General features: G+C 40.7%; 1 protein-coding gene and 1 long non-coding RNA gene across 2 annotated transcripts in view; one reads left to right on the forward strand and one right to left on the reverse strand.

The window, feature by feature from the left end:
* The first annotated feature begins 4,604 nt into the window (after nt 1-4,604).
* On the forward strand, nt 4,605-24,968 carry LOC112988115 (uncharacterized). Its single transcript, XR_003260454.2, has 3 exons — nt 4,605-4,771; nt 4,888-5,134; nt 24,846-24,968. It is a non-coding gene; the product is annotated as an uncharacterized LOC112988115 (long non-coding RNA).
* Nucleotides 15,315-26,962, reverse strand: part of HTR2A (5-hydroxytryptamine receptor 2A) — a 31,964-nt gene continuing 20,316 nt past the window's right edge. Inside the window, exon 3 of the mRNA XM_026108356.2 lies at nt 15,315-20,491. Within this exon, the coding sequence (XP_025964141.1) occupies nt 19,692-20,491 (800 nt within the window). The 3' untranslated portion in view covers nt 15,315-19,691. The remainder of the gene's footprint in view (nt 20,492-26,962) is intronic.

Genomic DNA, 26,962 nt, shown 5'->3' on the forward strand with positions numbered 1-26,962 from the left:
CTCCAACACACTTTCTGTATGTTCCCCTACACAGACAGTATTGTCATCTATTTTACCACTCTCTAATCCATTAGTAAAATATGATTTCACATAAGCTACCTAGCGTTTCTTCTGGGAGCTGTAAGTATAGCTCCATCTTCTGTCAGGTGTTCTTTGCCAGTGCATCACATCTTCAGCATCCTTTCTGCTCTTGGGGAAACAAAGCATTCATTTCATCGTGCTCAAACAAATTTTCAGTGAAGATTCCAGCAAAAAACATCTGGGTTGTAGGGCAGCCTCTATGTCTTAAGCTTACAGCAACCTATATGTCTTAAGCTTATAGCACCAAATTCTTCCTTTCCCATTTTCTTTTTAGAAGGTACAGTCCTTCCCTCTGTCATGCGTCTGGGTACACTTTTCCAGTGTTTTTGTAGTGGTAGTCTGAATTAAGGGTGTTGTTTTTCTAACCTCTTTTACTTAATAGTTGTGGATTCCATCTCTTGCTAGTGCTCTTCAGTCATTTTTTCTCAACTATTTTTGTATATAATCTGATCTTCTCTTTGGTTAATCGGACTGCTGCATTCACACTTCACAGCCTGCTTTGCCAGAAGATTATTTATACATAATTCTTTACTGTAAAGAGCTTTTCCAGTGTTCTTGACAGTAATTGTCGTAATTTAGTCATTCATGATTGTAATCTACATTTTTCTAAATTGTCTTAAACTGTTTAATATCATCCTAGTCATCATTTTCAGGCAACATATATGGCTGGTAACAGTATTATTCCTCAGAACATTTCTTGCTGACTGTACTGACATAGTCTGCTTCAAGTCTTCACCTTTTCAATATTACATGGAGAGAAAGAGAATTTTTCTGCCACTTCATTAGTATTGGTTTATTTTTTCAATTTCCCCTTCTTTATCACAGCCATCTATCTTACCTTCTGTCTTAGATGGAAGTTAGATCTTCCAAAGCTTATTTCCTTCGCTTTCCTTTATTACTGTTAAAATTTTGCTTTGGTGCGACTTGTGGTGATGTTAACTGGTCCCTCTTCAAGGCAGTTCTTAACTTTTTCCCAAAGTGTTTCTTATCCACCAAGGCCCATGGCAGGGGCTAGAGGCGACACACCCTTGTGTTTCTGATCTGCCTACAATAATATTTTTCTTCTTTACTCCATTTCTTGCTTTCATTATTTTCTTCCTATTTTTTTAGATTCTTTAGTGTGATCATTTGAACCCATAGGTCTTTTTACAGAAAAAAAAAAGAAAGAAAGAAACACTGTCCTTTGGTCTTGCTTGCACTGTAATCTTAGCTGTCTCCTCTTTTTTGTCACTCTTTATGTGTTTTCTCATTCTATAGGAAAAAATATCAGGTCTTTAGTAAGAACCTAATTTGATTAAACAAATTACCAAATGCAGAAGTTTACTTGAAAGTTCTGTGAATTTCTCTTTGGCCAAGTTACACAGTCTCTTCCTGAGGGTCCAGAGATGATTTCTACGTCAGCTGTTGTCTTTCATCACTGTGATACCAGTATAGCTCCCTTCACGCCTCTGTAGTTTGGCCATATCCTATGCTGGTATTTCTGCAGTACTGCACTGGTGATCTGGAATGACCTCAGTAGCTCTGAAACTGCTATGAGGCTTGACAAATTCATGAATCTTATTTACAGAGTCACTGTGGGAAATAAATACACAAAAGATTTGCCATTGCAGAAATAAGCCATTTGTGGTAGGAAGTTCCAAAAAGGCAGTGATTTAAAACACTTCTTGGCCTCTAAAGCAGTTTTTCTAATGCACTGAAAACTTTGACAGGGAACAAACAACCATGCTTCTTTTATTGCAAGCTAATATGAATGAGAAATGGTGTTAAATATTTTCTTAAAATTTCAGGAAAATACAAAATTAAGCATATATTATAAGCAGTACCAAATCTGGTGAGGTGTATATGTCCAGTAATTCTGATAGAAAATACTTTCTTCTTAATGCTTTATATTTAAAAAGGGAAGCAGAAAATATTGTAGTGCTGCCCTTTTAACAATACAATATTTGGCTATTTGTTTTATGTCTTTTGTTTTCTATTTCTTTCTAGTACAGATGATTTCTGAACTTAGGAGGAGTCTGTTCGTATTTGTGAATTTTTTCCGCATATCATTTTAAATTCCTCATGCTGGATTTACTAAGCCTTTAAAGCTGATATTTTGAATTCATATCTAAGTAAACTTTGAGGTATAATCTGCAGCCAGAGAAAGACAGGAATGTAATAGTTAGGACTTGACTGAGAAAATCTTGAAGCATGAATTGAAATTTCATTTCAGCCAGTAAATAATTTAATAGAATATTAAGGCTCTCCATATTTCGGGGAGCCCCAAGGAGAGATGGAGACATAAGTGCTGTTTGTTTTGAAGCAGGAAGCAGGAGCAACTCTTCTGCAGGAGCTAAGCTTTTCCTTAGGTCTGAGGAAATAAGATCAACATCACTAGTTGGCTGTCCTAGGACTTCTTGATCCCAGGAGGAACCATGAAGTAAAATAAGTGCAGTGGACTTTTTCTGGAGGGGGGTCTTGAGATGCAGTTCATGTTACACACTTAAAGTCATTTGTCAAACTGGGGATTGGAATAGTAGAAAAGCTTTAAGTTGAGTTTCATAAACTCTTCTCATGGGGACTATTTAATTGTGTTATTTATAATGATGTAAGATAAAGAGTAATGCACAGTTACAATACATGAGGTTGCTTCTGCTGTGTACTTAAAAGATTATTTTGATGAGTTTTTAGAAAAGTTGAGGAAGAAGCAGTATTTAATTGCTGTCAGAGATTGAGTATGGTAACATGCCTACTTGGCTTTTGGAACAGCTGATGAAATCCCCAGCAGGAAGAACATTTTTTTCAGTAATACACACTGGTCCTAGGGGAAGTACAGATAATGAAAGAGTCAGAAGATTCCAAATATGATTTAAGAAGAAAAAGTGAAAGTAGTTGCTCATGTTTCCTTAAGAGAAATTGCAAAAAAGTTGATTGATTTGAATTTTAAGAAAAGATACTAGTCTTCTGAATGTCCTCATTTAATTTGATTCAGGCTGAGTAACTGGAATCACGGGAAAGACTAAAACCTTGAAGGGAGCAAGTTTTCACTAACTAATACGTGAGATCGATTACAGTTATAATTAGTGTTTAAAAGTGAGCAAAACATATAGTAGCATAACAACCCTGGACTTCAGAAGAGCAGATATGAGCTTATTCAGGGATCTGCTTGGCAGGATCGAACAGGAGACTGCCCTGGAGGGGAAAGAGGTCCAGGAGAGCTTGTTGATCTTCAAGGACAGCCTCCTCAAAACACAAGAAGGGTCCATTCAGTGTGCAGGAAGTTCAGCACAAGCCAGCATGGATGAGCTTAGCAGCTCATGCTAAGGCCTGATGTATGCTGGGAGCAGTGCCATTAGAGTAAAGCGAGTGCAACAAGTAAGCCAGATACTCAAGGACAAAAATAATGAAGCCTTTTATCCTTATAGTTTTGTAAGTAACTGCTTGTTAACACCTGAAAGGACTGAAACTCTTTGAAATTAGGTAAATCCTTGCCCAGTAACCAAAATCACAGCATCACGGAATGGTCAAGGTTGGAAGGGACCTCTGGAGATCATCTAGTCCAACCCCCCTGCTCAAGCAGGGTCACCAAGAGCACGTTTCCAAGGATTGTGTCCAGATGGCTTTTGAGTGTCTCCAAGGAAGGAGAATCCACAGCCTCTCTGGGCAACTGTTCCAGTGCTCTGTCACCCTCACAGTAAAGAAGTTTTTCCTCATGTTCAGATGGAACTTCTTGTGTTTCAGTTTGTACCCGTTGCCTCTCGTCTTATCACTGGGCACCACTGAAAAGAGTGTGGCCCCATCCTCTCTGTACCCTCCCTTCAGATACTTACACGCATTGATAAGATCCCCCGTCAGCCTTCTCCAGGCTGAACAGTCCCAGCTCTCTCAGCCTTTCCTCATACAATAGATGCTCCAGGCCCTTAGTCATCTTAGTAGCCCTTCACTGGACTCGCTCCAGTAGCTCCATGTCTCTCTTGTACTGGGGAGCCCAGAACACACTGGATGCAGTACTCCAGATGCAGCTTAACCAGGGCTGAGTAGAGGGGGAGGATTAACTCCCTTGTCCTGCTGGTAATGCTCTTCCTAAGGCACCTCGGGATACCATTGGCCTTCTTTGACACAAGGGCACATTGCTGGCTCATGGTCAGCCTGCAGTCCACCAGGACCCCCAGGTCCTTCTCTTCAGAGCTGCTTTCCAGTAGGTCAGCCTCCAGCCTGTGCTGGTGCTTGGGGTTATTCCTCCTAGGTGCAGGACTTTACACTTCCCTTTGTTGAACTTCATGAGATTCCTCTCTGCCCATCTCTCCAGCCTGTTGAGGTCCCTCTGAATGGCAGCACTTCCCTCTGGTGCATCAGCCACTCCTCCCAGTTTTCTGTCATCACCAGACTTGCTGTGGGTGCACTCTGTCCTTTCATCCAGGTCACTGATGAATAAGTTAAACAATACTAGACCCAGTACTGGTCCCTGGGGGACACCACTAGCTACAGGCCTCCAACTAGACTTTGCACCACTGAGCACAACTCTCTGAACTCTGCCTTTCAGCTAGTTCTCAATCTACCTCACTGTCTGCTCATCTATCCTGCACTTCCCGAGTTTGCCTATGAGGATGTTATGGGAGACAGTGTCAAAAGTCTTCCTGAAGTCAAGGTAGACAGCATCCACTGCTCTCCTCTCATCTACTCAGCTAGTCATCTTGTAGAAGGCTGTCAGGTTCGTGAAGCATGATTGCCCCTTGGTGAATTCATGCTGACTACTGCTGATCACCTTCTTATCCTTCACATGCTTAGAGATGGCATCCAGGATGAGCTGTTCCATCATTTTTCCAGGGATCAAGGTGATGCTGACTGTCCTGTAGTTCCTTGGGTTCTTCCTGCCCTTTTTGAAGACTGGACCAATAGGAATGGTATCGACCAAACTTCCGACCTAGAAGGTACAAATACATCAGCTCACCCAAACAGCCTTTGAAGCAGATCCAGCAGCAGCTGGACTGCCGAGGCTCTCATGCTTCCCCGTGCAGTTCAGGGGATGCGCGCATCATGACATAGAAGGAAGGATGAGGACTTTCACTGTCAGGTAACTATTTTGCTCGCAAACACACGAATTAATGAATTATCAAGTTATTGAATCAGCAAACTAGCAAATGAAATAACTAAATAAACAATTTAGACTAGTCTACAGAGAAGGGATTAACCTCTTACTTGTTTGTTTCTTGGGTTTTTTTCAACCCAATGAGCTAGTAAAAATAAGGTTTGTTTCACACAGTATGCTGTCATGTAAATTTGAGAGAGTACAGTGAACCATGACAAAAGCTTAGCTGGAGTTGAAGCTAGCAAGGGATGTGAAGAGTAACAAGACTGATTTCTATATGTACATTGACAGCAAGAGAAAGGTGAAGGACAATATGGGCCCACTGCTCAAAGCGGCAGGGGAGCTAGTGATAAGATACATGGAAAAGGTGAGGTACTCAGTGCCTTTTTTTGCCTCAGTTTTCACTCATAAAGTCTGCCTGTCAGGTGAAATATTACCCACAGTAGAGGAAAATAAGTTAGGGAGCACATAAGCCACTTGGATTTGCACAAGTCTATGGGACCAGATGGTATGCATCAGATAGTACTGAGAGAGCTGGCCAATGTCATTGTGAGGCCATGTTCTATCATCTTTAAAAGGTCTGGGCAATCTTGGGAGGTTACTGTTGATTGGAAAAAGGCAAATGTAGTACCCATTTTTGAAGAAGGGCAAGAAAGAGAAAATACAGGCTGGAATTTCCAGTGAAATACAGGCTGGTCAGCCTTACCTCCAGATCTGTGAAGGTTGAGGAACAAATCCTCCTTAAGCCATTTCCAGGCATATGAAGAATAAGAAGGTGATTGGGAACAGCCAGCATGGATTTACCAAGAGCAAGTCATGCCTGCTCAACCTAATTGCCTTCTGTGATGAGATGTCTGGCTCTGTGGGCAAGGCCAGAGCAGTGGATGCTGTTTTCCCTGACTTTAGAAAGGGACTTGCAACAGCTTCCCTTAGTTTTCTTTTAGCCAAATTGCTGAGATGTGGACTGGATTACCGGATGATACGATGGTTGAAAAATTGGCTGGATTGGTGGGCTCAGAGGGTGGTGATCAGCAGTACAAAGTCCAACTGGCAGAATGATACCTCTCAGGGATCAAAATGAGAGCCAAGACAGTTTAGTGTCTTTGCTAATGACCTGAATGATGGGATGGAGTGCACTCTCAGAAAATTCATGTATATTACCAAACTGGGGAGAGAAGTCAATATGCTGTAGAGCAGGGCTGCTGTTCAGAATGAACCTCAACAGCCTGGAGAAATGGGCTGACAGGAACATAAGGAAATTCAGTGAAGGCAAACGGAGTCCTAGATATCCTGGGGGATATGATAACCCCATGCAACAGTACAAGCTGGGGCCAACTAGGTAGAAGTTCAGTCTTGTGTAAAAAATCTGGGGGTCATGGTGGACAAGAAGTTCAACATGAGCCAGCAGCACGCCCTTGAGGCAAAGGGCAACCACAGCCTGGGCTGTATTAGAGTGTAACTAGCAGGCCGAGAAAAATGATTCTTCCCCTCTATGCAGCATTGTGAGACTATGAATGGAGAACTGTGTCCAGTTTGGGGCTCCTCAGTAGAAGAAAGACATTGACTAATGGGACTGATCCCAGGGACTGGAGCACAGCATGTGCAAGGAGAGACTGGGAGCTGGGCTTGTTCAGCCTTAGGAAGAGATGGGTAAGGGTAGACTGCATCATTGCAGTCTACAAGGTTAGGGGCAGACAAGGTGCATAGTGGTAGGACAAGAGACAATGGATACAAGCTGAAACATGGAAAATTCTGAGTAGATAAAAGGAGAAGCTTCTTCTTTGTGAGAGTAGTCAGCATTGGCACAGGTTGCCCAGGCAGACTGCAGAATCTCCATCCTTGCAGATACTCACAACTCGACTGGACAGGGCCGTGAGCAACCTGGTCTTGCTGGACCTTCCTTGAGCAAGGGGCTTGGATTAGGGGCCCTCTGGAAGTCTCTTCCAACCTCTGTTGTTGTGTGATTCCAGCAAAAATGTATTTATTTTTAATTTCATTACCGTGTTTAGTTCCCTTTAGTCACTAGGGCAACAGCTAATAAATTTTAAAGTCAGAAAATAGCATTGCAATCAGTCAGTCTGGCCTTGTAAATTATGAAAGTTGATTATCTTTCTGTTATAATGTCTGCATCTAGTAGTTCTGCCTTACTATGTTACAGTATGGGTGGATTAAGAATGTGCACATTCTCATAGCTTCTGGCCTCTCCTGCTAGTTTGCCTGATGGGAAATAAGGTAAACTACTGTAACATTATGCATTTGAAAGCTCAGCGTTTTGTTTATGTTTTTTTAAACTATTTTGCACTCTCACCAAAGAACTTTTTTAAACACACAGAACAAATTCGAAAGACTGGCTTTGATCTTGGCTAAAGCTGCGTAAGGGAAGAATAATTGCGTCATGTCACTAAAACATCTTGATGTAGTAATAACTTACAAAAAGGAATTATTCACTAGAACATTATAATAGATTAAGCTAGCAATTATTTAAAATGTGGGACACCTCATATCCTCTTTGTTCTTTTTCTTGGTCTTTGGCATTGAATTTAATCTTCTTGAAGAGGATGATTTCAGGATACATACATAAATATTTAATATATTTTTCTTAACTTGCTTATCTAGATTTCCTTCAAAATGTTGATTGAGTCTGTTGAGGGCTTTTCCTTCTGAACTGAAGGCAGTATGCTGAGTAGAACTCAAGTGATGCTTTTGTAGTTGCATCCAACATAAAAATGTTGATACAAACTCTTTGGCGAAGAATGCTAATCTAATTGTAGGGGACATTTCAGATTTCTAACACCAAAATTTATATCAAAAAGTGCTTTTTTATGGGGTCACTCAAGAATACTTTGATCTCTTTCTCTCTCTCTCTTTTTAAGAGGGAAAACCCACAATATTTTTTACTTGGTCAGTGACAAGTTACATATTTCCTGACCAGAAATCAAATTAAATACTGTAAATCCCACTTTTTATAAAGTTCATTGATTACCTGCCCAAAAGAGTTTGAATGTCCAGTATTGCTAAAGTTTGTTAGCTGAATGGATCACTGCAATATTAAAATAAGCTTGCGTGTGGTAGTAAAGGAAAAGTGTGCAAATAGTTTCTAGACTTCTTCCAATCTTACAAATCATAGCGCTGCTGGAATACTAAGATGTAAATAGCAAACAAACTTGAAAGATAGTCTTACACAGTGTTCTGGAATTTCATTCTAGGTACGCTAAGCAAAAATGTATCAAGACTGAGGAAGGAGAAGCTAAGAAACTCAGATTTGCAGTTGGAAAGTTAAATTGAAATGGCAAGTCATGGATATCCTAAGATCTGTATTCTAAAAAAAAATCTTTGTTCTCTCCCTGAGACAGCCGTGCTTTTAATTTGTACTGATGTCTGTAGAGCACATCCAAGTGATAATGTAAACCAGTTTCTGGGAATTCTCCCAATATTGCATTCCAAAGAACTCTGTAAGCTTTTTTATGTTCTGTCTGTAACAGCACCTTATGACTGGGCACCATTTGTTGAAAGTGTCCAGTCAGCAAATTCACATCAGCCACCCAGCGAGTGAGTGTGTCAGAGGCTTACAATACAAATACAAAGACTGGTATGGATGCGTGTGGGGAAACACCATAAGGAACAGCAGAGCAAGGGGTTAGAAGAGTGGCCTGTATTGATAACAAAGAAAACTGTTGCCTGTCAATCACACTGAGGATAGTGTTGTTTCTGTCAAGCCCAGACAGCCATACCCTCTAGTAACGCTACAACACATACAGCTCCTAAACAGAAGGCCTTGCACTCGAATAATCGGAGGATGGCAAGAAGATTGCAGCGTATCACAGATGCCATTGCTTTTTCTGTTAGCACCAGAAGAAGATAATAGTAAGAGACTGTTCTTAACAGATAAAAAATATCCGTCCAAAAACTAGTGTGTTGTTGCCAGTCAGGAAGATAGAGACGTCATGAGGGCTTGTTAGCCAGTCTCCTGTGCCCTTTGTGTTGCACACAAGTGTTCCTGGCCAGACCGCTTGAAAACACACATCCTGGTGCTTGGGAATATATAGGTGACATGCTGTGAGTAAATGGAATCAATGAAAAGAATAAATGTGAGTTGGTAAAATCAATTTATTTAGAGATTTTGTAAAGCTCTCCCTTCTGCAAGATCTCACACTTCGTTTTCTTCCACTGATTTCTTACAAATGCATAGTTCCCAAACAGCCACAGCATATGCTGCTACATGCACGGTAAAAAAGGTGAGGTTAAGAGATAGAGCTGAGAATAGGAAGAGGGAGAGAAGACAGAAGATATACATCTCTAAAATCATGTTTTATTGATTCCACTGCTTACGGGGCGATTTGTTTATAGCCTCTGCTTTCACAGAACCAGTCTTGTTTAGAATCCAGTGCAACTTGCTTGAGACATAATATCTGCTGAACTGGGAGAGTATGAACAAAGTTTAAATTTAATCAAGGTGTTTCAGTGGAGTAGAGATGGCAGATGTTACAAAGCCTGTTGTTGAAGCCATGTCTCTAGAATGAAGGAAAGAATGGGAGGGCTCCAAGTTGCTGAAACAGTCCTGCCAAAGACAGCATCTCTGGGGCTCACAGAAGTGAGTATGAGGATGCGATGTTTTGTGCAGAGACCAGGTCACACTAAATGCCAAATATTTTAAAAGGGATCAAATCCAAAGAGAGACAATACTTATGGACATCTTAAAGCATTTCAGTCCTCTGTCAAAATATACAGATGGATTAGCTGGCCATCATGCCTGTGTTGTGGTTCTGATTAGCTTAATTAATGTGAAACCTGGCCTTTTTACTTTTTTGTTTATGCACTTACTCTAAGGTCAAGCATGACCTTAAGCTTATTGGCCCTGCGACGGTTTCTTATGTCTTGATTTTAATCTCTTAGAGTCACCTTTCAGTGTTTATTTGTGTTTAGCTTGTCATAACCTTCCACAGCTTTGTTATGCTATTTAAAAAATGGTAGAAGTATCTGTATTCCATTTAATACATGGTACCCACATTTGTTCTGTCTGAGAGGCCTACTTTCAGTACACTCAAGGGATATAGCTGCTAAAATGGCTGTATTCTGTTATGGAGTTCATTTATTTTTAGTTTTTATATGTAGAAAGCATAGCGAGCCATTAAAGAGTCAGATTTTTTGTTGCATCATGCTATGGATTTTTTTGAAAAAGTTAAGGTAGATTGTGGAGTGATACTGAATTTTAAAAATGGAGAAAAAGTTATTCAGTCACACTGTTCTGAAAACATTAGGAAATGGTCAGATGTAGGTAGTATAAGATGTTTTTGCAAGACTCTCACTGTGGATCAGTTATTATACTGTCTATATTTATTCCCTGATTTCCTTTTATTATGTGTTGCAAATCAACTTCATGAAATACAAACTAATTGCTCATTTATAAGCTCCAAGCTGACTACATCTTTCTGGGCTAAATTTTAATATTAATGGCGTTTTAGAGTATTTCTTGCTCTGTGAAGGCCTCTTCTTACTATTACATTGAAATTAAGTGTGGCTTTAGTCTCATTCCCCATACTGATAACTTTTTGCTGCTCTTCTTTATTAGAATGTGACTTAAGTCAACTCATGCTGAGAGGGCAAATAGCTTTTTTCTTGCCTTTTCACATTGTCACTCACTTTCCTTCCCCAAAACAGTGTTTTTTACCCACTCAGGTTTCAGATTTCATCATTAAAACAGTTTTTAGCTCAAATGATTGGACAGAAAATGAAGTGTGAAGTCACAGCAACCAACGCAGAGCTTGATTTCATTGCTGATATTCTAATCACCATTTTAGTGTGTTACTGGTGTCACTGTTTCCAGTGGTGCCGCTTAAAGAATAGGAATCCTCACAGCACCCAAAATACCAGAATCTGTCCCAAAGTAAAATGCCAGACACCTCTATACCAGCACTGTGAAGTGCATGCATTGCATGACTGAGGAAACATCAAAGATTACATTAACCAAATATTAAGATATTTGTGAGAAGTTCTCCCAGTCTTAGGGGCTGTGTCTAAGCTGGCCAGTAGGTGTGAGTTGTGATACACTCTGGGGTTCTGCTCTTCTGATAGCCCACATTACGGATCTAATCAGAGCGTGGCACCACTCCCGTTTGGCTTTTCTTCAGAGGGTACTCCATTGGGCCATGTGTTGGTGTGTGGCATCGAGATGTGGCAGACGTGTGCCACACCTTGGATGTAATCCAGCATTGCCAAAAAAGCTTTAAGCTTTTGTTATTTGAAAATCAGCTTCATTTTAGCAACTTTCTGGATGAAGGGTAGTATGTACCCAAAGAAGGGATCATACAGTGGTCAAATGCTCTGAAAAATCTATTCCTCTGCTTCAACCTTTTTTCAGTATCTACCCAAATTTCCATTGTTAGTTTTATGTCTTGGATGCATCTTCTGTGTTTTCAGAGGATGTTACACTGTGAAGAATAGAAACTAAAAAAAAAAGGAGTCAGACATACAGGTAGGAAAAAGCTTGATTATTGTATTCCCTGCAGTAGCAAAGGTACTGGGAGAAGAATAGGTCTTTGTGAAAAGAGGAGGCTTCAGTTCAGAGGCATATTTTGGAATTCTGAAAAAAATCTTAAGTTGCAGTGAGGAAGGGAGATGGTATTCTGCACTGTTGATTGTATCAGTCAATAAAAAAAGGGGAAAAGAGCTCTATTGTCATTGACAGAGACAAAGTCCACAGTGGAAAGCACTGTAGAAACACCCAATGAGGCAAAACTGACCTGAAGAGTTCACTGTCTACAGGACAAGAGAAAAAAAGTATTTCCCACACTTCACATATGGAAAACAGGTTCAGATTTCCTGAATGCAGCCATGATGAGTTTTGTTCATGTGGAAAGTTCATTTTTATACTGGCAATCTTCTCTATTGCTGCAGAACACTTACCACGTAACAGGAAAAATAACAGTGAACTCAAAGATAGTAATATTTGTACTGTTAGTGAATTGCAGTGTAAGAATTTAGAAGTGAACTTCTTGAGATCTTTCAGGTCAGTCGCACATATGCCTGCACAAATATTTATGGAAGAACAATAATAGAAAAATGGGGAATTGCTTAATTAAATACAGATCACTTTTTCAGTTTGAAACGTGACATAAGAGCAGCTGTAGTTGTTCAGACCAAAGGCCCATTCAGCTCAACACCCTGTTTTGAAGATGATTTGTAGCTGAAACTGGTAGAGGCAAGAGCAGAAGCAGAGGTGAGGATGTACTGATAGCTCCAGAGAGCACCCTGCTGACATCTAGCAGTCTGAGATCCCTAAACTTCTGTGGCTAGAAATGTTTATCATCTTATCCTGAAGAGCCCTCTTTGCCTTTTTCCTTCATTAATTTGCCCAATGCTTTTGGAAAGCATGTAAGCTTAGCTTCTACAGTGTCATATGGCAACAAGTTCCACCGTTGAACTAACCAGTGCAGGAAGAATTACCTCCATTTGTTTGTTACAAATTAGTATTGTTTGATGTCTCTAGTTTTTGTATTAGGAGAAATGTGGAACAGTCATTCCTCATTGACCTGCATTTCTGTCATGTCTTTACAGGTCTTTGTTGTACCACCCTATCAGTCCTTACCTTTCCAAACTTAAGAGTGCAATTTACCTGTGTGGAAGCCATCCCGTAATTGCGATTGTCCTTGTTGCCCTTCTCTGTACCTTTTACAGTTGTAGTCTAATACTTTTAACTACTACTGATCACTGAACTGATGTTTTCACAGGGCCATCTATTATAAGCCCAAGATCTCAATTCCCATGTGGTAATGGTCAGTTTAGAGCCTATTATTCTGTATTTAAAGCTAGGGCTGATTTTTTTCCCCAAATGCATCACCTTAAGTTTAGCTGGTTTGAATTTCATCTGCCATTTCCACAGCCTTCGCAGAGTGTTATGAAGTCTTCATGCAGTTTTGCAGTCAGTTCTCCACTGTCTGAACTCTGTCGCTTTTGGCATCTTTTTTTCTGTATTTTTACAAATATATAGACTAGCACAGGCCTTCATACAGACGCCTGTAGAACTCACTGGTGTCCTCCCTCCATGGTGAAAACTGATCAGTCTTTCTGGCTTGTTCCCTGTCTCCCAGGGGTTCTTTCTGTATACATGGACCTTCTCTCTTAACCTATGGTTATTTAATCTCTTTAAGAGGTGAGGGACCTTGCTGATTCACATGCATGCTGACTCCTTTCAGACAGTACATCCATAGGTTGGTTTATGTCCTTTATGTAATCTTTGTTCATTTTGCCTTTGTTTCATTACCTTTTACTGACACTTTGATTTGAAACATAAGCTCCAGCACATGACCATAAGGAAGTATTCTGGCATAGGAACCTTCCCAAGTTTCCCTACTGTGAACACAGATGTAAAAAAAAAAAAAAAAAAAAAAAAAAAAATCTGCTTTAGGATCTATTAGGAAAAGATCCCAGATCTGATTCTCTGCTCACTCAGTTCATACCCCCCGATGGTCAAGTAGTCATGTTCAAAATACATTATCTTACACATTTTCAATATAACTGGAACAAGGTACAGCACGTGAAAAAATGCAGTGACTGGCTATGATGCATTCTAATTTTCCTCCACGAGTGCCTAAATTGCTATGTTTGCATTGGTTTTTAATTTTCCATTCTGATAGAAATTTACCAGTTAAAATATTAACGCAATTATAACCATCACTTATTTTTTCCTGGCTTTGTACGGTTTACACAGTGATATCATCTAATTGGTTTAAATGTAATTACTCCAGATTTGAGCCCTGCAAACACTAAGACGGTGACTAACCTTGCACACGTAAACTGGCACACTGAGTTTGAATAGAACTATTGCGTTCATCAGCTTTTCTTTCCTCTAAAATTAAGATTGCTATCCAACTGAAAAACTTTACGTTTTCATTTAGATAATAAACTTTGGCCAGAATAAACTGTGGTTTGCAGAGCTGTTAGAACTATTTTTCAGGGTCAGATAACGTGAAATGTCTGTGATTGACTTACAAACATCAATATCAAACAGAATAAGGTTCAAGCAAGAAGGCTTTTAAATGGCAGTCTGTGTTTGCCAGGTCTCATATGTCAAAACTGCAGGTATATCAGAGATCTTCACTGTATTATAGAAACTTTCAAAATACCCTTATGCCAAATTTCCAGCAGTCTTCTCAGAGGATTCTACTAGAAATTTGTAGAGCAAATACTTTCTTTTCCAAATATCTTCTTTGCTTTTATGGCTTGAACTGCCAGATGGATGAGGTAGGTGTATTCTCTTTCAACAGTCAGTGCAAATTATGTCAGAACTGATAAATCTGTAAAAGAGATTTCCAGATAAGATGAGAAATTATAACACCTTGGAGCCTGTGTACAGTAATGTAGTACTATAGACGTAAAACTGAGTGGATTTTCATTTCAGGGATTTTATCTAACACATGTCATGCTGTGGTGCTTTACAGGTTTGTAACTAAAACAGCTTGTTTCCCTTCATTTGATAACTCCTGAAAAATACAACTTTGTATAGTCTCTCTTACATGTTACAAAGACTGATGAAACTCTTGGGATTACATCTAGGTTTTAAGAGAACTTTTTTTAAATAGCCTTGCTACTTTGGCATACATTGTGATTATAAACAAGAGCATGTAGGCCATAAGATCAGTTTGGTTCAGGAATACATTTGTTTTTGACTTAAGGTGGAAAAACCAAGAAGTAAGTAACAAAATCCATTCCATTCATGATTATGATACTATTCCATATGAAAGAAAATGCCACCAATAGATGTCACTGTGGTTCTGTAACTCGGATGCTTTCTATGATTGTGCAAGCTGCCGTAATGCCATTTATTTATGATGCTTATTAATTTTCCTTTTATAGTGTGACTTCCTAATGAAATTAATTTAATTGGCATATTACTATTGCAAGTACATTGTTTCTGAGACCAAAACATTTTAAGCCATATGTACTTACCCAAAGAGTATACCCTTTCATTAGAAGAACTGCCATCTTTAGAAAAATAGAATGGTTGCAATGCCCCATTGAGGACCACAGTTTACTGACATAGTCAAGTTCTGTAACATGCTATTCCTCTTTGTCTGTCCCTAACAAGATATTAAGCATGATTTTAGCCTCCAGCAGACGTTTTACTGTGGGTATGTATGGGGGAATTAAACCAAGCCCAAACAACTAGTTAAGACAAACTTCCAGTTTATCAAACAGCTGATCTCATTTGAATATTTTAATCTGCTTTACTAGCAGTGGGATCTGACAAAACAAGAAAGCATTAGAACACCATTTTACATTAACATTTACAAAATACAGCAAACATTTTTCTCTATGTATTTACATAAGCAAACGTATGTATTCAAAATAGAATGCATTTCACCATTTGGCAATAATATTACATAAGTACAGTGCATGACTGGCTGAATGAGATAGATACAGAGGATTTTTTACCCTGAAATATATAAAGTGTGCACACCAGCTTAGGAGATAAATGGTGAGCTTCATGTCTTTGGACAGTTTTCAGATGCAGTTTAAACAATAATAAAATGTAAATCTACTTGAAAATTTGTTGATTAAAACATTTTTCAGTCAAAGCAAGTTTTTTTGGATGCGGAGGTGACAGACTGACTCATCAGACAAGGAGAATACTTCTCCTGTATCGTAGGGGAAGACTCTAACCTCAGAGCTATTCGGTAGTGAATGTCTTTTTTTTTTCTGGAAAATTTCAGAAGTTTCTGTTCCAGTCTGATGCATATTGAAAACACATTTTTTTTGCAAGATGGAATTGTTGCTCTGAAGCCGGTCATATTACACTGTAGTGTTCTGGAGTTCAAGTGGTCATTCCAAGTGTAGGTCCAGTGCTATAAAATTCTGGTCTTAAAACTGCTGGTCTTTGACATCCATCCGCAATATGATGACTCTTAATTGCTATCTACTGATTATCAACCTTCCAGATCCAGAATGGTGAGTATTAGAAATTCAGACACTGACTCTGTCATCCTCACTAAGGCAAACCACACAAAAATCTATTAACGTATTGGTGCAAGATGGCAGAATCAGGCCTCACAAAACAGTCAAAGATGTTCATAGAGAGCTGGAGAAATTGGTCCTTATCTGCTGTGCATTTTTTTAATCTTGGTTTAGAGAGGCTTCTCAGGCAAAAGCTGCTGATCATTCATTAAAACCACCTATCTGAGTGCTCACAGTATTAAAAAGTCAGGCATCCCTGCTGTTAACCAAGAAAATAAGTGTCACATTACCTCCAGCTGTCAATTAAAGAAATGCTGTCAAGTCATTTGGGCCCAAAACATAGGCTTTATTTTAATAAGCTGGAAATAATTTAATGTTCAGAGTCATTTTTTAAAGAAACATCAAGCAATTAATTGAACCCCTTTTTGTTTGTAGTGAAACATTCCCCGTCAGTATTTGCAACGTGAGCAATTTGACATTACGAAAGAGAAACAGAAGGTGAAATGAATGAGAAACAGAGGGGCTGATCTGCTGTGCCATGTGGGTGAGATGCAGACAGTAAGCAGAGAGCATAAGCAGTCAACATTAAATGCTTAGTAACAGCTTGTTGAGCACAACCTGGTGAAGGAGACTGTGCAGGACAGCAACTAGAGCCTTGGGAGTTTCTGGAAGAATTGAGCTTCAGAGAAGTGCAGGACACCCATCTAAATCTTTTGGTATGCAGGCCAGCTCTGCTGCCTAGCACAAACTGATGGTGGGTCCAGGAATCACTGCTTTCTCTGCCTCTTTCTCTCATATGGGAAATGCTCACGTCAATGTGGGCGCAAATTTTATGAAATGTGGCAATTCCATGCGATGGTGGAAGCTCCTGTGTTTCCTTTCCACTAGAGTCCTTCAATCCTATGTCAGTATTCATCGTATGAAAGCAGTTTGGTTTGGTGCCAAATCCTGAGCCTCAGACCTCTACCCACAAAAGAGCTTAGGTTTTATTACTGCCTACCTCTTTCCCAAGGCACCCAAACCCAAGGGTGAATCCTCAAAACCATTTTCCCATCTGCTGGGTGGAGGCATCTGAACACCAGGAGGTATCTGAAACCCCACTGCATTTAATGCCCTTGAGCTCTTGTGCTCCATCGGTGCCTGCACTTACCTGGCTGCTCTGGGTGATACAAACTGGATCCTGCCCTTAGTGCAAACCTGCTGGTTTAGACTCTACATCAAACTCAGCAGGAGAGAGAGGAAAGTCACTATGTCTACCTACTACTCCAGTGGTCCACATGCTCAGCCGTGCTTAGCAGATTCCAGCTGCCATCCTTCCTCTGCCTGTGTGGAGGTGAGGACTTGTACCCTCTTACTGTACTACCCTGGGGTGGGGCGCGCAGGGAGAGGAGGGTACTGAGTTCAGTTATCCTTCTGCTGAAGCGGCTTCAGTTTAGATGTGATGACTGAATGTTCCCAAGGCCAGAGAGAGCATATAAACAAACTCAGCTTGAGCACAGTGCTTAGACCACTTGCAGGGGTCCTATCATTCCAGTCTTCTTTCATAAAACAAACAAAACCTCCATTTCTGTGGGTTGCTCTTGTTTTTTTGGAGAGCCATTAGCGGCCATGTACTGATGGATGACACACGTGCCGTTGCTCCAGCAGGGCACAGCACATCACTTTCACCTGCACACACATAGTGAGGCTGAGGGCTGTGGGGGGGTCCTTGTCACTGGGTGTACACAGCACCCCTTAGTGACCTGTGCCAAGCAGCTCTGACCCAGCCCATGCTGGGAGTTACTGCTTGTAAAACCAGCAGATTTGGTTATCACGCTGGCAGCTGGCAACAGAACAATAAAAGCGGTTGCTTGGAAATCAGCAAAATAACCACCCAGGTTCAAAGTCCTCCTCTACTGCAGGATTCAATATTTTAAACTAACGGTCTCCCTCTTCCAAACAAACACCCCAGTGCATAGAATAGGATCAGATTCTGTCTGTCTGTCTCTTTCTTTGCCTTAGAGGATATTTAATTTTTTATGAAAATTGGAAGAACTTTAAGAGAAGGACTTACGAAATGATGAAGACATTCGACTTTGGCTTCTAGATAAAGTAGTGCTTTTTTCAGAGTGGACAGGACCTGAAACTGAAGTCCATCGTACTTCTCCTGACTATGGTTGCAAAAATCCATGTAAAGAATCGGAAGTTCTGCAGGTGGATGCAACATTTAGGTTTCTGCTCTACAGCAGAGTCCCGCTGGCTGCAGTCAAATTGTCTATGATGCCCTACAGGAAACAGTTTCATGACCAGGCATTTCTGTCAAACAAAGTAATTGATGTTGTTTACACGATGTATTCTGCCCTTGGAGCTATGCAGGTGAAATACTGTTCTGTTTATAAGTCTGCTATTTTCAGATAGGCCTCATTTGCCCATATGTATTTCATTAAGGCTGAGTCCTAATAGTGCAAGCAACCTACCATTCCTGAGCAATCTACCATAACAGCAAAACTGAGGAAAACAATTTTGTGCAAGTAACAGTTTTCTGATAACTCTGACTCTACAACCAGTAAAACAAAACCAAAAGCGTAATTGCCTTTTTAACCAAAGAGAAATGGTGAGGGAGAATCTGTTGAAATCTTTTACTAAAGGTTTTAGTCATGCAAAACTTCCACTGGCATTACTTAAATCAGACTGTTGGAACTGACCAGAGGAATGGATATGGAATGCTTCCTAAAATTATTTAGCAGTGTCGTACCTGATACTCCATGCTCTTCTCTCACTTCTCTATCAACAGCAGTATGAAGGAGCAGGGAATTAAGCCCAATAATTACTCCTGAAAAAATTATTTTCAAGTTTTAAATAGAACAGATGAAACTTGTAGAATGGAAATAAAGTACAAGACATGAAATTAAGAGTGGCGGTAGAATCAAGGGAGCATTCAAGTATAATTTACTTTTCAAGACTGCTAATCTGAACTACAGAACAAATGGCAGAAAAGCCCAGTAACATTTCAGAACGGTCATTCAGAAGAAAATATAGCCATAAAAACCTTGTTACCAAAATTTCTATATAACTCATCTATACAGGTTTTAATAGATTCTTCTTTAATGTTTCAAAAATTATTTTAAATATATATTAGTAAATAAACCATCATTTTATTTAAAATTCTGTAAAGTGCTCATTTGGTAATTGAAAATAAAATTCCATATAGCAAGACACACTAGTTGCAACCTAATCTGCGAGGCAACCAAAGAACGGCTTAGCCTTCATTTGCAAAAAGAAAAGAAAAACATAGATTTCTTCACAGCCCGTGTTATAATACCAGAAATTGCATTTTTTTCTTTAAGAAATATATCCTTTAGAATATTAAAAAAATAACTTTAATAAAGCCTGTGCTTAAAACAGCCAAAGTACTGTATGAAAAAAATTGCACATTTGATACCATTTCAACCCTGCTTTTCATCAACAGGATGATATGAGGCGTATATGACATCATTGGAGGGTCTCTTGAACAGGGCTAATTTTCCTAAGCTATCAGAGCCTTTCACAGCAAGGTGAAATTTTCAGCGTACACACTCTGGTTGTCATGGCAGCTGCCAACAGGCTAGCAGAGTCACACACAGCTAACCTTTTCGTTCACTGGACTGATACTTCCCTTTGAGGTACCATCTAAGTGACGTATTCCTATTGTAACCATCGAATAATCCTTAGCCATCATTTTTGCCTCTTTTTTCAAACTGTTTATTCGTGCAAGCTGGAGCTGGCTGGAATTATATGCAAGTGCTGGGATAGTGTTCACCAGAATCAACTGGAAAGGTTTCTTCTCTTCCTTGTAGCGACACTGAATGTAACGAGAGAAAGCTGAGCGGTAGGTTTTATTGAACAGTGTGTATACAAGTGGGTTGACAGCCGAAGAAAGGTAGCCAATCCAAACAAATACATTAAGTAGTCCTCCAACGACTTCTTCATTGCATGACTCCTTGCAAATTACGACCGTCACATTGGTGATGAAAAATGGGCACCACATCACAACAAACAGAAAGAAGACAATGCCAAGAACCTTGGAAGCCTTCTGCTCGTTGCTGATGGATTGCATTGTTCTCCTCCCAGAAGTCCCCACGTCTCTGTTCAAAGACCGCTGAAAGAGTTTCTCTGAAGACAGGGAGCTCTGAGGGAGGAAACTAAATGAAGCAAACTTCGTCTTTGGGCCAAGGTCATTCACACATAAGGTAGCTTCTTTCTGCAGAGACTTGATAGTTAAAAAATAGGTGACCACCATGATGGTTAGGGGGATGAAGAATGCCACAAAAGAGCCTATTAGAACAAAATTCTCATCTGCAAGAAAGCAGCTCTCTTTCTTAAACACTTTGGAATCATCTTGTAGACCAAAGACAGGTACAGGCATGGAGATACCTGAAGGTGGATTAAAGAAAGAGAATGTTAAACACAATAATAATAAATCCCACTTCCAGCCTCCAAGAAAAATTAAACAAAACACTGTGAGCTGTACATTGATCATTTCACAAAGAATGAGCAATGAGTAGTTACTTATAGGACATAATCTGAAACCAACAGATATAGCCAAGATTGATAGACTTCCCAAAGCAAACTGAATTTGCACAGTTGACAATAATACTGCATCTCATGTTTCATTAGCAACATGATGCTAATCCTGTTCTTGGGACATTTTTGCTAGGACTACAGTAAGAAAGGATGCTGTGTGAAGCATTGTTTTTTCCAGATGTCAAATTTTGTGAACTAAGCTGTGGTCTACTGGGATCTGGCATTCGTAAGTGGCCGTAATTACCTATACAGGTTCCCAGCAAAGAAGGGTAGGGGAAAACCAGCACTGAGGTTCCTAAAGGGATTCTGCAGTTGTGCTAATCTGGTTTCCCTCTCTCCTTCAAAAAGCTCAGCCACAGGTAGAATGCATTTCCGTGAAACTGTCACATAACACCTGATAGCAACAGAAGCATAAGTTTCTCATATTCTTGGGTCTCGACCCCACTTGTAATGATCTCCACACTTCCTCCTTGCTCCCTGCCATTTTGGCAGAGGCTTTTATCAATTGTAGTCAAGATGATATCGCCTTCTTTTTTTGTCATATTGGCTGTCAACTGTTAAAAATGGCCTTAGCCAGTTTTTCATTAGAAAATATAAAGTGTTCTGGGTAATGATTTCTGACTAGACTGTGAGATACCAAGCTATTCTAGGAGGAAAGAAAAAAAATTTTTAGCATGTCTGAGAGTGATCTTCCACTGGATCCTTTTCTTTTCCCCCTGCAATCTCCATACAGTGGACACAGTCTAAATGCAAAAAAAAAAAAAAAAAAAAAAAAAAAAAAAAAAAAAAAAAGCAGCTTTCCATGGCAACAGCCAGGGAAAAGATGGGGCCAGATTAAACACAGAGGGACACCAATATGCGACAGCCTGAGATTTAGTTCACCCTCCAGGACTGTGAATGTCCTTTTACGGTGCTGTCAGCCGATATAGGCTGCCCTCTCAATGCACAAATCCCAAGGCACAGCAGCACTGCAAACCTTATCTTCCCTTGGACCACGTGCTACGTTCTTGCATGGTAATGTTCGGCAGGTGAGGTGATAAAGTGTATTCACCTTGGACTGCTCCACCTGATTCAAGCCCACTCAGCCATTTCCTCAGGGACTCCTGCAAATCCTGCCAGCATCTGAGTAAAACCAAACAGCTGCTGTTTGTTTGGTCATTGGTGGTTTTTTTAAATTATTCTCTCCTCTCCTCCCCCAAATGGATGCTAGCTCTCCAAGACAGGCAATATTCAGACACCGAAAGAGATGATGTACTGTGAAGACAACGAAGGTGGAGTTGTGAACCAGGGAGCAATCCTGCAGACCTATTTGGATGAAAGCAGCTAAAACCTGACTCTTCTGGAAAGTTAGCATAATCTGAGAGCCTCACTCCCCTTTGCATCTTTGAACAGAAATCCCAGATGTTGTGTTCAGCTTTTGAAGAAGAAAAAAGGAACTAGAGAAGAATTTCTCATGATGTGAGGATGATGTTCTGCACTGCCCAGTCCCCTGTGTGCCCAACAAGTCCCTCTTGGTTCGAGCATGAGTTCTGAAACTCATCCTCTCAACATCAATACTTTAATGTCACCTACCCTCTACTTCACCTCCTTTCCTTTCATCCCACTCCAGTGCTTAAAGCACAGGCTCTCTCTTCATTTCACTTATGTGCAGTGCCCAGCATAACAGCACTCCAGTCCTGGAGAGGGGCTCTAGAGTCCAGACAGTACAAATCAATAATAATAATAGCAATAATAATATTAAATTGTTATTATTTTCAAATGTTCCATTCTTATGGTGCTTCTGGAGCTTTTGCAAGGCTCTCTATTTTTCTAACACTGTAGCTTATTTTATCTGCATGGCTTTGAATTGAGTCATTGTAATGCCCTGGGCCAATTACAAGAGTACTGTTCTTATCTGCCCAGGGCAGAAGCCTATGGATAGCCTGCGGTATTACTCTTTCTATTTCTGTTCCAAGACTACACAAGCCTAAATACGTGAACTTAGGCTGTGAAAAGCCAGTGTGTGAGGTGCAAAATCATGCAGCATGGCAGCTCCTGGGTCAAGCCAACAGAAACCCCCAGCAATTCCAGAGTCTTCTGAGTCAATCTGACTGATGGTGCAGGGGTGACGTCAGCTGCAGGAGCTGTGTTGCCCAGGCAAGGCCAAATAATTTGAGACGACAGAAGGTGCTGAACACTTCCAGGCAACTGGGAACGCTTTGAATTTCCTTTTCTTTTGCGGGTGAGTGGAAGGAATACTGAAGGCACCCAGTACCTCCCAGCATTGGGCTTCGGCTATGTGAAAATATAGCACTAGTCAGAGCAATACCACAAGTTTCCTGTCCAGTTCTGTGCCGTATAGATAACACTGGGGCTGTTTTTTCCCTTCATTCAAGGACCTAGTGTGAGCTGCAGAGATAAAATAAACAACGGTATTGACAGAGTAAAAAGATGCCTTTCATTACTACAGACCTTATGGTTCAGCTGCACCAGGAGTCATGGGAGAAGACTCAGCAGCACTGGAAAGAGGAATATTTTAGCATAATTGCAAGCTTTTTCAAGTAAAAGGCCAAAGTCAGTTACAGCTCCTCACCAAACACAGGGGCAGCAATTCTCTGTCTGTTTTGTTTTGTTGTTGGCAACTTCTGGAGAACTGACATCTTAAATCCAGATTTCTGGCTTTAAAAAGTGACTGAATGGAAATGAGCTTCAGTTTGCAACCAGAGTTCTCACATCACCTTATGATTCCTTCAACAAGTGCAAAAGCACTGTTTACAGCAGAGCTGTGGCAGTCACTGCTAGTCATACATGTTTTTCTGCATGACCAAAGCCATTGGATGTGGATGTGAAGCCAAAATCCACTATTCCGATGGGATTTTTAAGTGGCATCACACATGGCCAAGAAAGTCACCCACATGTTACTCAGGTTTAGGTAAGATCAAACTCATACTCTAGACACAGATAACAAAAGGTCCTCATCCAAGCTGTGTTCATGCATTCACTGATATATGAAAAATGCAGGCTGATGCAGCATGCGTTTGGCCTCATATAAAAAATATTAAAGTCATGTCTAAAATAACAGAGTTGACAAAGGTTGTGTTAAAAATAACTGTCCTCATTTACCCCATGCTGGCATCTTGCAGAGGAAGAGCCTGAGTGAACAGATAGGCAGCATGGCACTTCCCTAAAGGACCACACATTCAGGCTCCAAAGAAACAAGTGATGAGGAGAGCCCAAAACTGAGCTCTGCACTCTTGTGGGTCATAGCAGTGAGCAGCCTCCTACTGACCAGGGATACCAAAGCACTGTGTCTGCAGGTGAGGGCCTCAGAGTGGGCTAAAGCCCCTTGTACACCCCAGCCCGTCCTCAGCATACAGCCAAGCCGCAGTAGGATATGTGTGGCTTTGCTGAAAATCCCCATGCTCTCTAAGGGTGTGAGTTGAGGCTGCATTTCAGCCTGCATTTCAGGATCTGGCCAATGGGTCTGCATGCAATGCTTATCACATACAGTCACTGCAAGACTAGATGGAATATGTACCGGCGGATGGACTGGGCTTATTGCCCGTCTATACTGCACTTGAGCTGCATGCATCGGTTTGCACTAAGGGCTAGCACAGGCCCAGACCTTTTCTCAGACCACTCCTCACCTAAAATCCTGGCCTGCATGTGGATTTGAGGTGGGTTCAGGCTTGATGACTGGATCGTACTTGGGCCTAACATATGGTCTAAACATTCCTAAATTCTCCAGGCACCGTATTTTGCTCAGGCAGCTTAATGACACAGGTTTTATTAGCACTGAGATAGATCCAAATATAGTTGAGAAGCCAGGTGACTTTTAGAGCAAAATTATCACTTTGTCTTCAGAAAAACACAGCTGTCAGTATAGATTGCAGCACACCAGTGCTGCAATTTTACTTGAGCCAAAGTCCAGTAAAATCAATAGAAGTGTTCCTATTAGTTTCAGTGCAATATGGATTGGGCCTAAATTGGGTAACCAGTTTCCATGTTAATTGAATATTCTTGAAGAACAACCCACATGAAGCTGAACTGCATTCATCACAGCTTGGCAATGACCCAGTGGTTGGCACAGGTCACTATTAGCTTTCATCATGTATTATAGCAGCTGACTGAATTCCTTCATTAAAGACCGAAGCAGACTGATCTGTTTGTCCTTGATAACTCCAATAAATAATTTCTTGATGTTTATTCTGTCCTTGCTTTCCAGCTTCCTACTCTTGGTGACTGTGGCTGTTTAAGTAAGAAGATACAGAATGTGCCTGTGCATTCCCATGTCAGGAGAAGAAAATCAACTTCACATGAAAGTCTTACTCACTGCTACTGGATAGAGACAAGCAGGTATTTGAGAAATGGATTGTGTGCAAATACTAGATCTGGGGGAGACAGCCTGGAAGGGCTATTGCAGAATGGCTATTCCACACTAGTTCTCTGCCTCTCAAACGCTAAGGTCATTCTGGAAAAAATCTTGGTATTCCTTGAGTGCTTTTTTACAATTTGACTTCCAAAGCAAATGAAGCTGAGGCACAGGGAAGCACTCAGCACAAATCGGGAGCATCCACTCAAGCACTGAGGGTGCATTAGCCACTGCATTTCCAGTTGACACTCACGCTTATATCACATCATTTTCCCTCCCAGACAAACTCTAAATATTATGTTCCTCTGGTATACAGTGATTTATTTATATAGCTTGATTTATACACAGGTGGCTGTTGCAAACTCTGAGCACTTCTAATAAACAATAAAGATCAGTGATAAATCCTGCATTAACCTCAACCATATGGGCACAGTTTCAGAGTGACAGAGTGCTCTTTAAAGCCCCAAAGGTTCAGAACTAAAGCAATAGCATCCTTCCTGTGTTTCTTTCACATGAAGGTGAAAGGCCTGGTAAAACTGACCAAAGTTGATTTAATGGTGCTCATTGCTGGCCTGCAAATCTTCGGGGAAACACAGCAGCCGTGAAACCATTTTAACTGGACAGGTAAACTGGGTTTGTGGCTGCCTTGAGCTGCTGAGGCTATTGATGAATCGAGGCCAGAATTTACAGTATGCCCTGAAGACTGACCGATTTGAGCTACTTAGGATCAAGAAAAGAAGGAGGGAGTAAACCGGTGAAGTCAAGGTTTCTTGCATGAAATCCCCTTCAAGCAGAACTGGTAAGTCATGTGCGTTCACCCTGGATACAGCAGTTGAAATTGATTTGATGAATACGAGTGAGAACTACTATTTATCATAATGAGTGTCCAAGGGATAGGAAGTACCTTTTAAAAATGTCATTACAGTTTCTCAACAAAATTCAGCACTTTTTCTCTCCTCCACATGCATAAGAAAAAACCTCCCCAGCTCAAGTTTAACAGTCTCATGGATTCAGCCGTATTCAGATTATGGGCCACAGCATGGGCAACAGCACAGAGATGTGCTGTGACAGCAGACACCTCTGAAAAGATTGTTCCTCAGAGAAAGGCACTCTGTCCTTCAAGCAGCACATTTTTTTTTACAAAACTCATCTGCTTGAAAAATTGAAAAGTTTCTTTAGAAAAGCTGTTGTCTGATATGTGAGGCCTTTTTGTGCTTGGACAATGTCCTCCTTTTGTGCATCTACACTATCAAACAACTTAATTCCCCGCTTTGCTCCCAGCTTGCCTGATTGTCCACATTGTGTGAATATCAGGTCCCTTCTAGCCTCTCTCCCAAACTGAAATAGCTAGTTTCCTCTGAAACAAAACCAGGGTTTTGTTCTTGATAGTTTCCTCCAGAGTAAGCTGCCAATAAAAAACAGGCATCACTAAGTTCAGCTTTGCACCCTAAGGTACCCAGCTGTGTATATTCACATGCTACATCCCAAGACATACGACACATAACCTCAGTTCATGTCGCAAAAAAATTGCTTTGGTGCAACAGAACCATCACATTATTTTCAATATTTTGAACTTTAAAAAGTACACAAAATAGTATTTATTTCCTTGGGCTACCATGGCTCCCCATGGGGCCTGGAGGAGACCTCGTGCCAACAGCTGTGTAGTGTGGATGTGCCTGCTTGCTCTAGGAGCACAAACCACAGCAAGCTGCTTGTGGGGAGACAGGGGCCGTATCCTCTTCCGGGTGCCAGGTTTGCAAAAGTGTCTAGACTTTACATCAGGAGCAGGAGATTAGCAACAGCTACTTGTGTGCTTTCCCTAAAAGCATCCACAGAAGAGCTACTCAGTCTGTGTCTCTATCTCTGACGTGGGGCACTGACAGCGTGTGTGAAAATTTTTTCTCAGACCTGGAAACACTTTTGGTGATTTCTGCATGCACCTGAAAGTGATATTTGCCATCTGACTCATC

This window comes from Dromaius novaehollandiae, chromosome 1 (genome assembly GCF_036370855.1).
Source record: "Dromaius novaehollandiae isolate bDroNov1 chromosome 1, bDroNov1.hap1, whole genome shotgun sequence".
In the NCBI taxonomy this organism is placed as follows: domain Eukaryota; kingdom Metazoa; phylum Chordata; class Aves; order Casuariiformes; family Dromaiidae; genus Dromaius; species Dromaius novaehollandiae.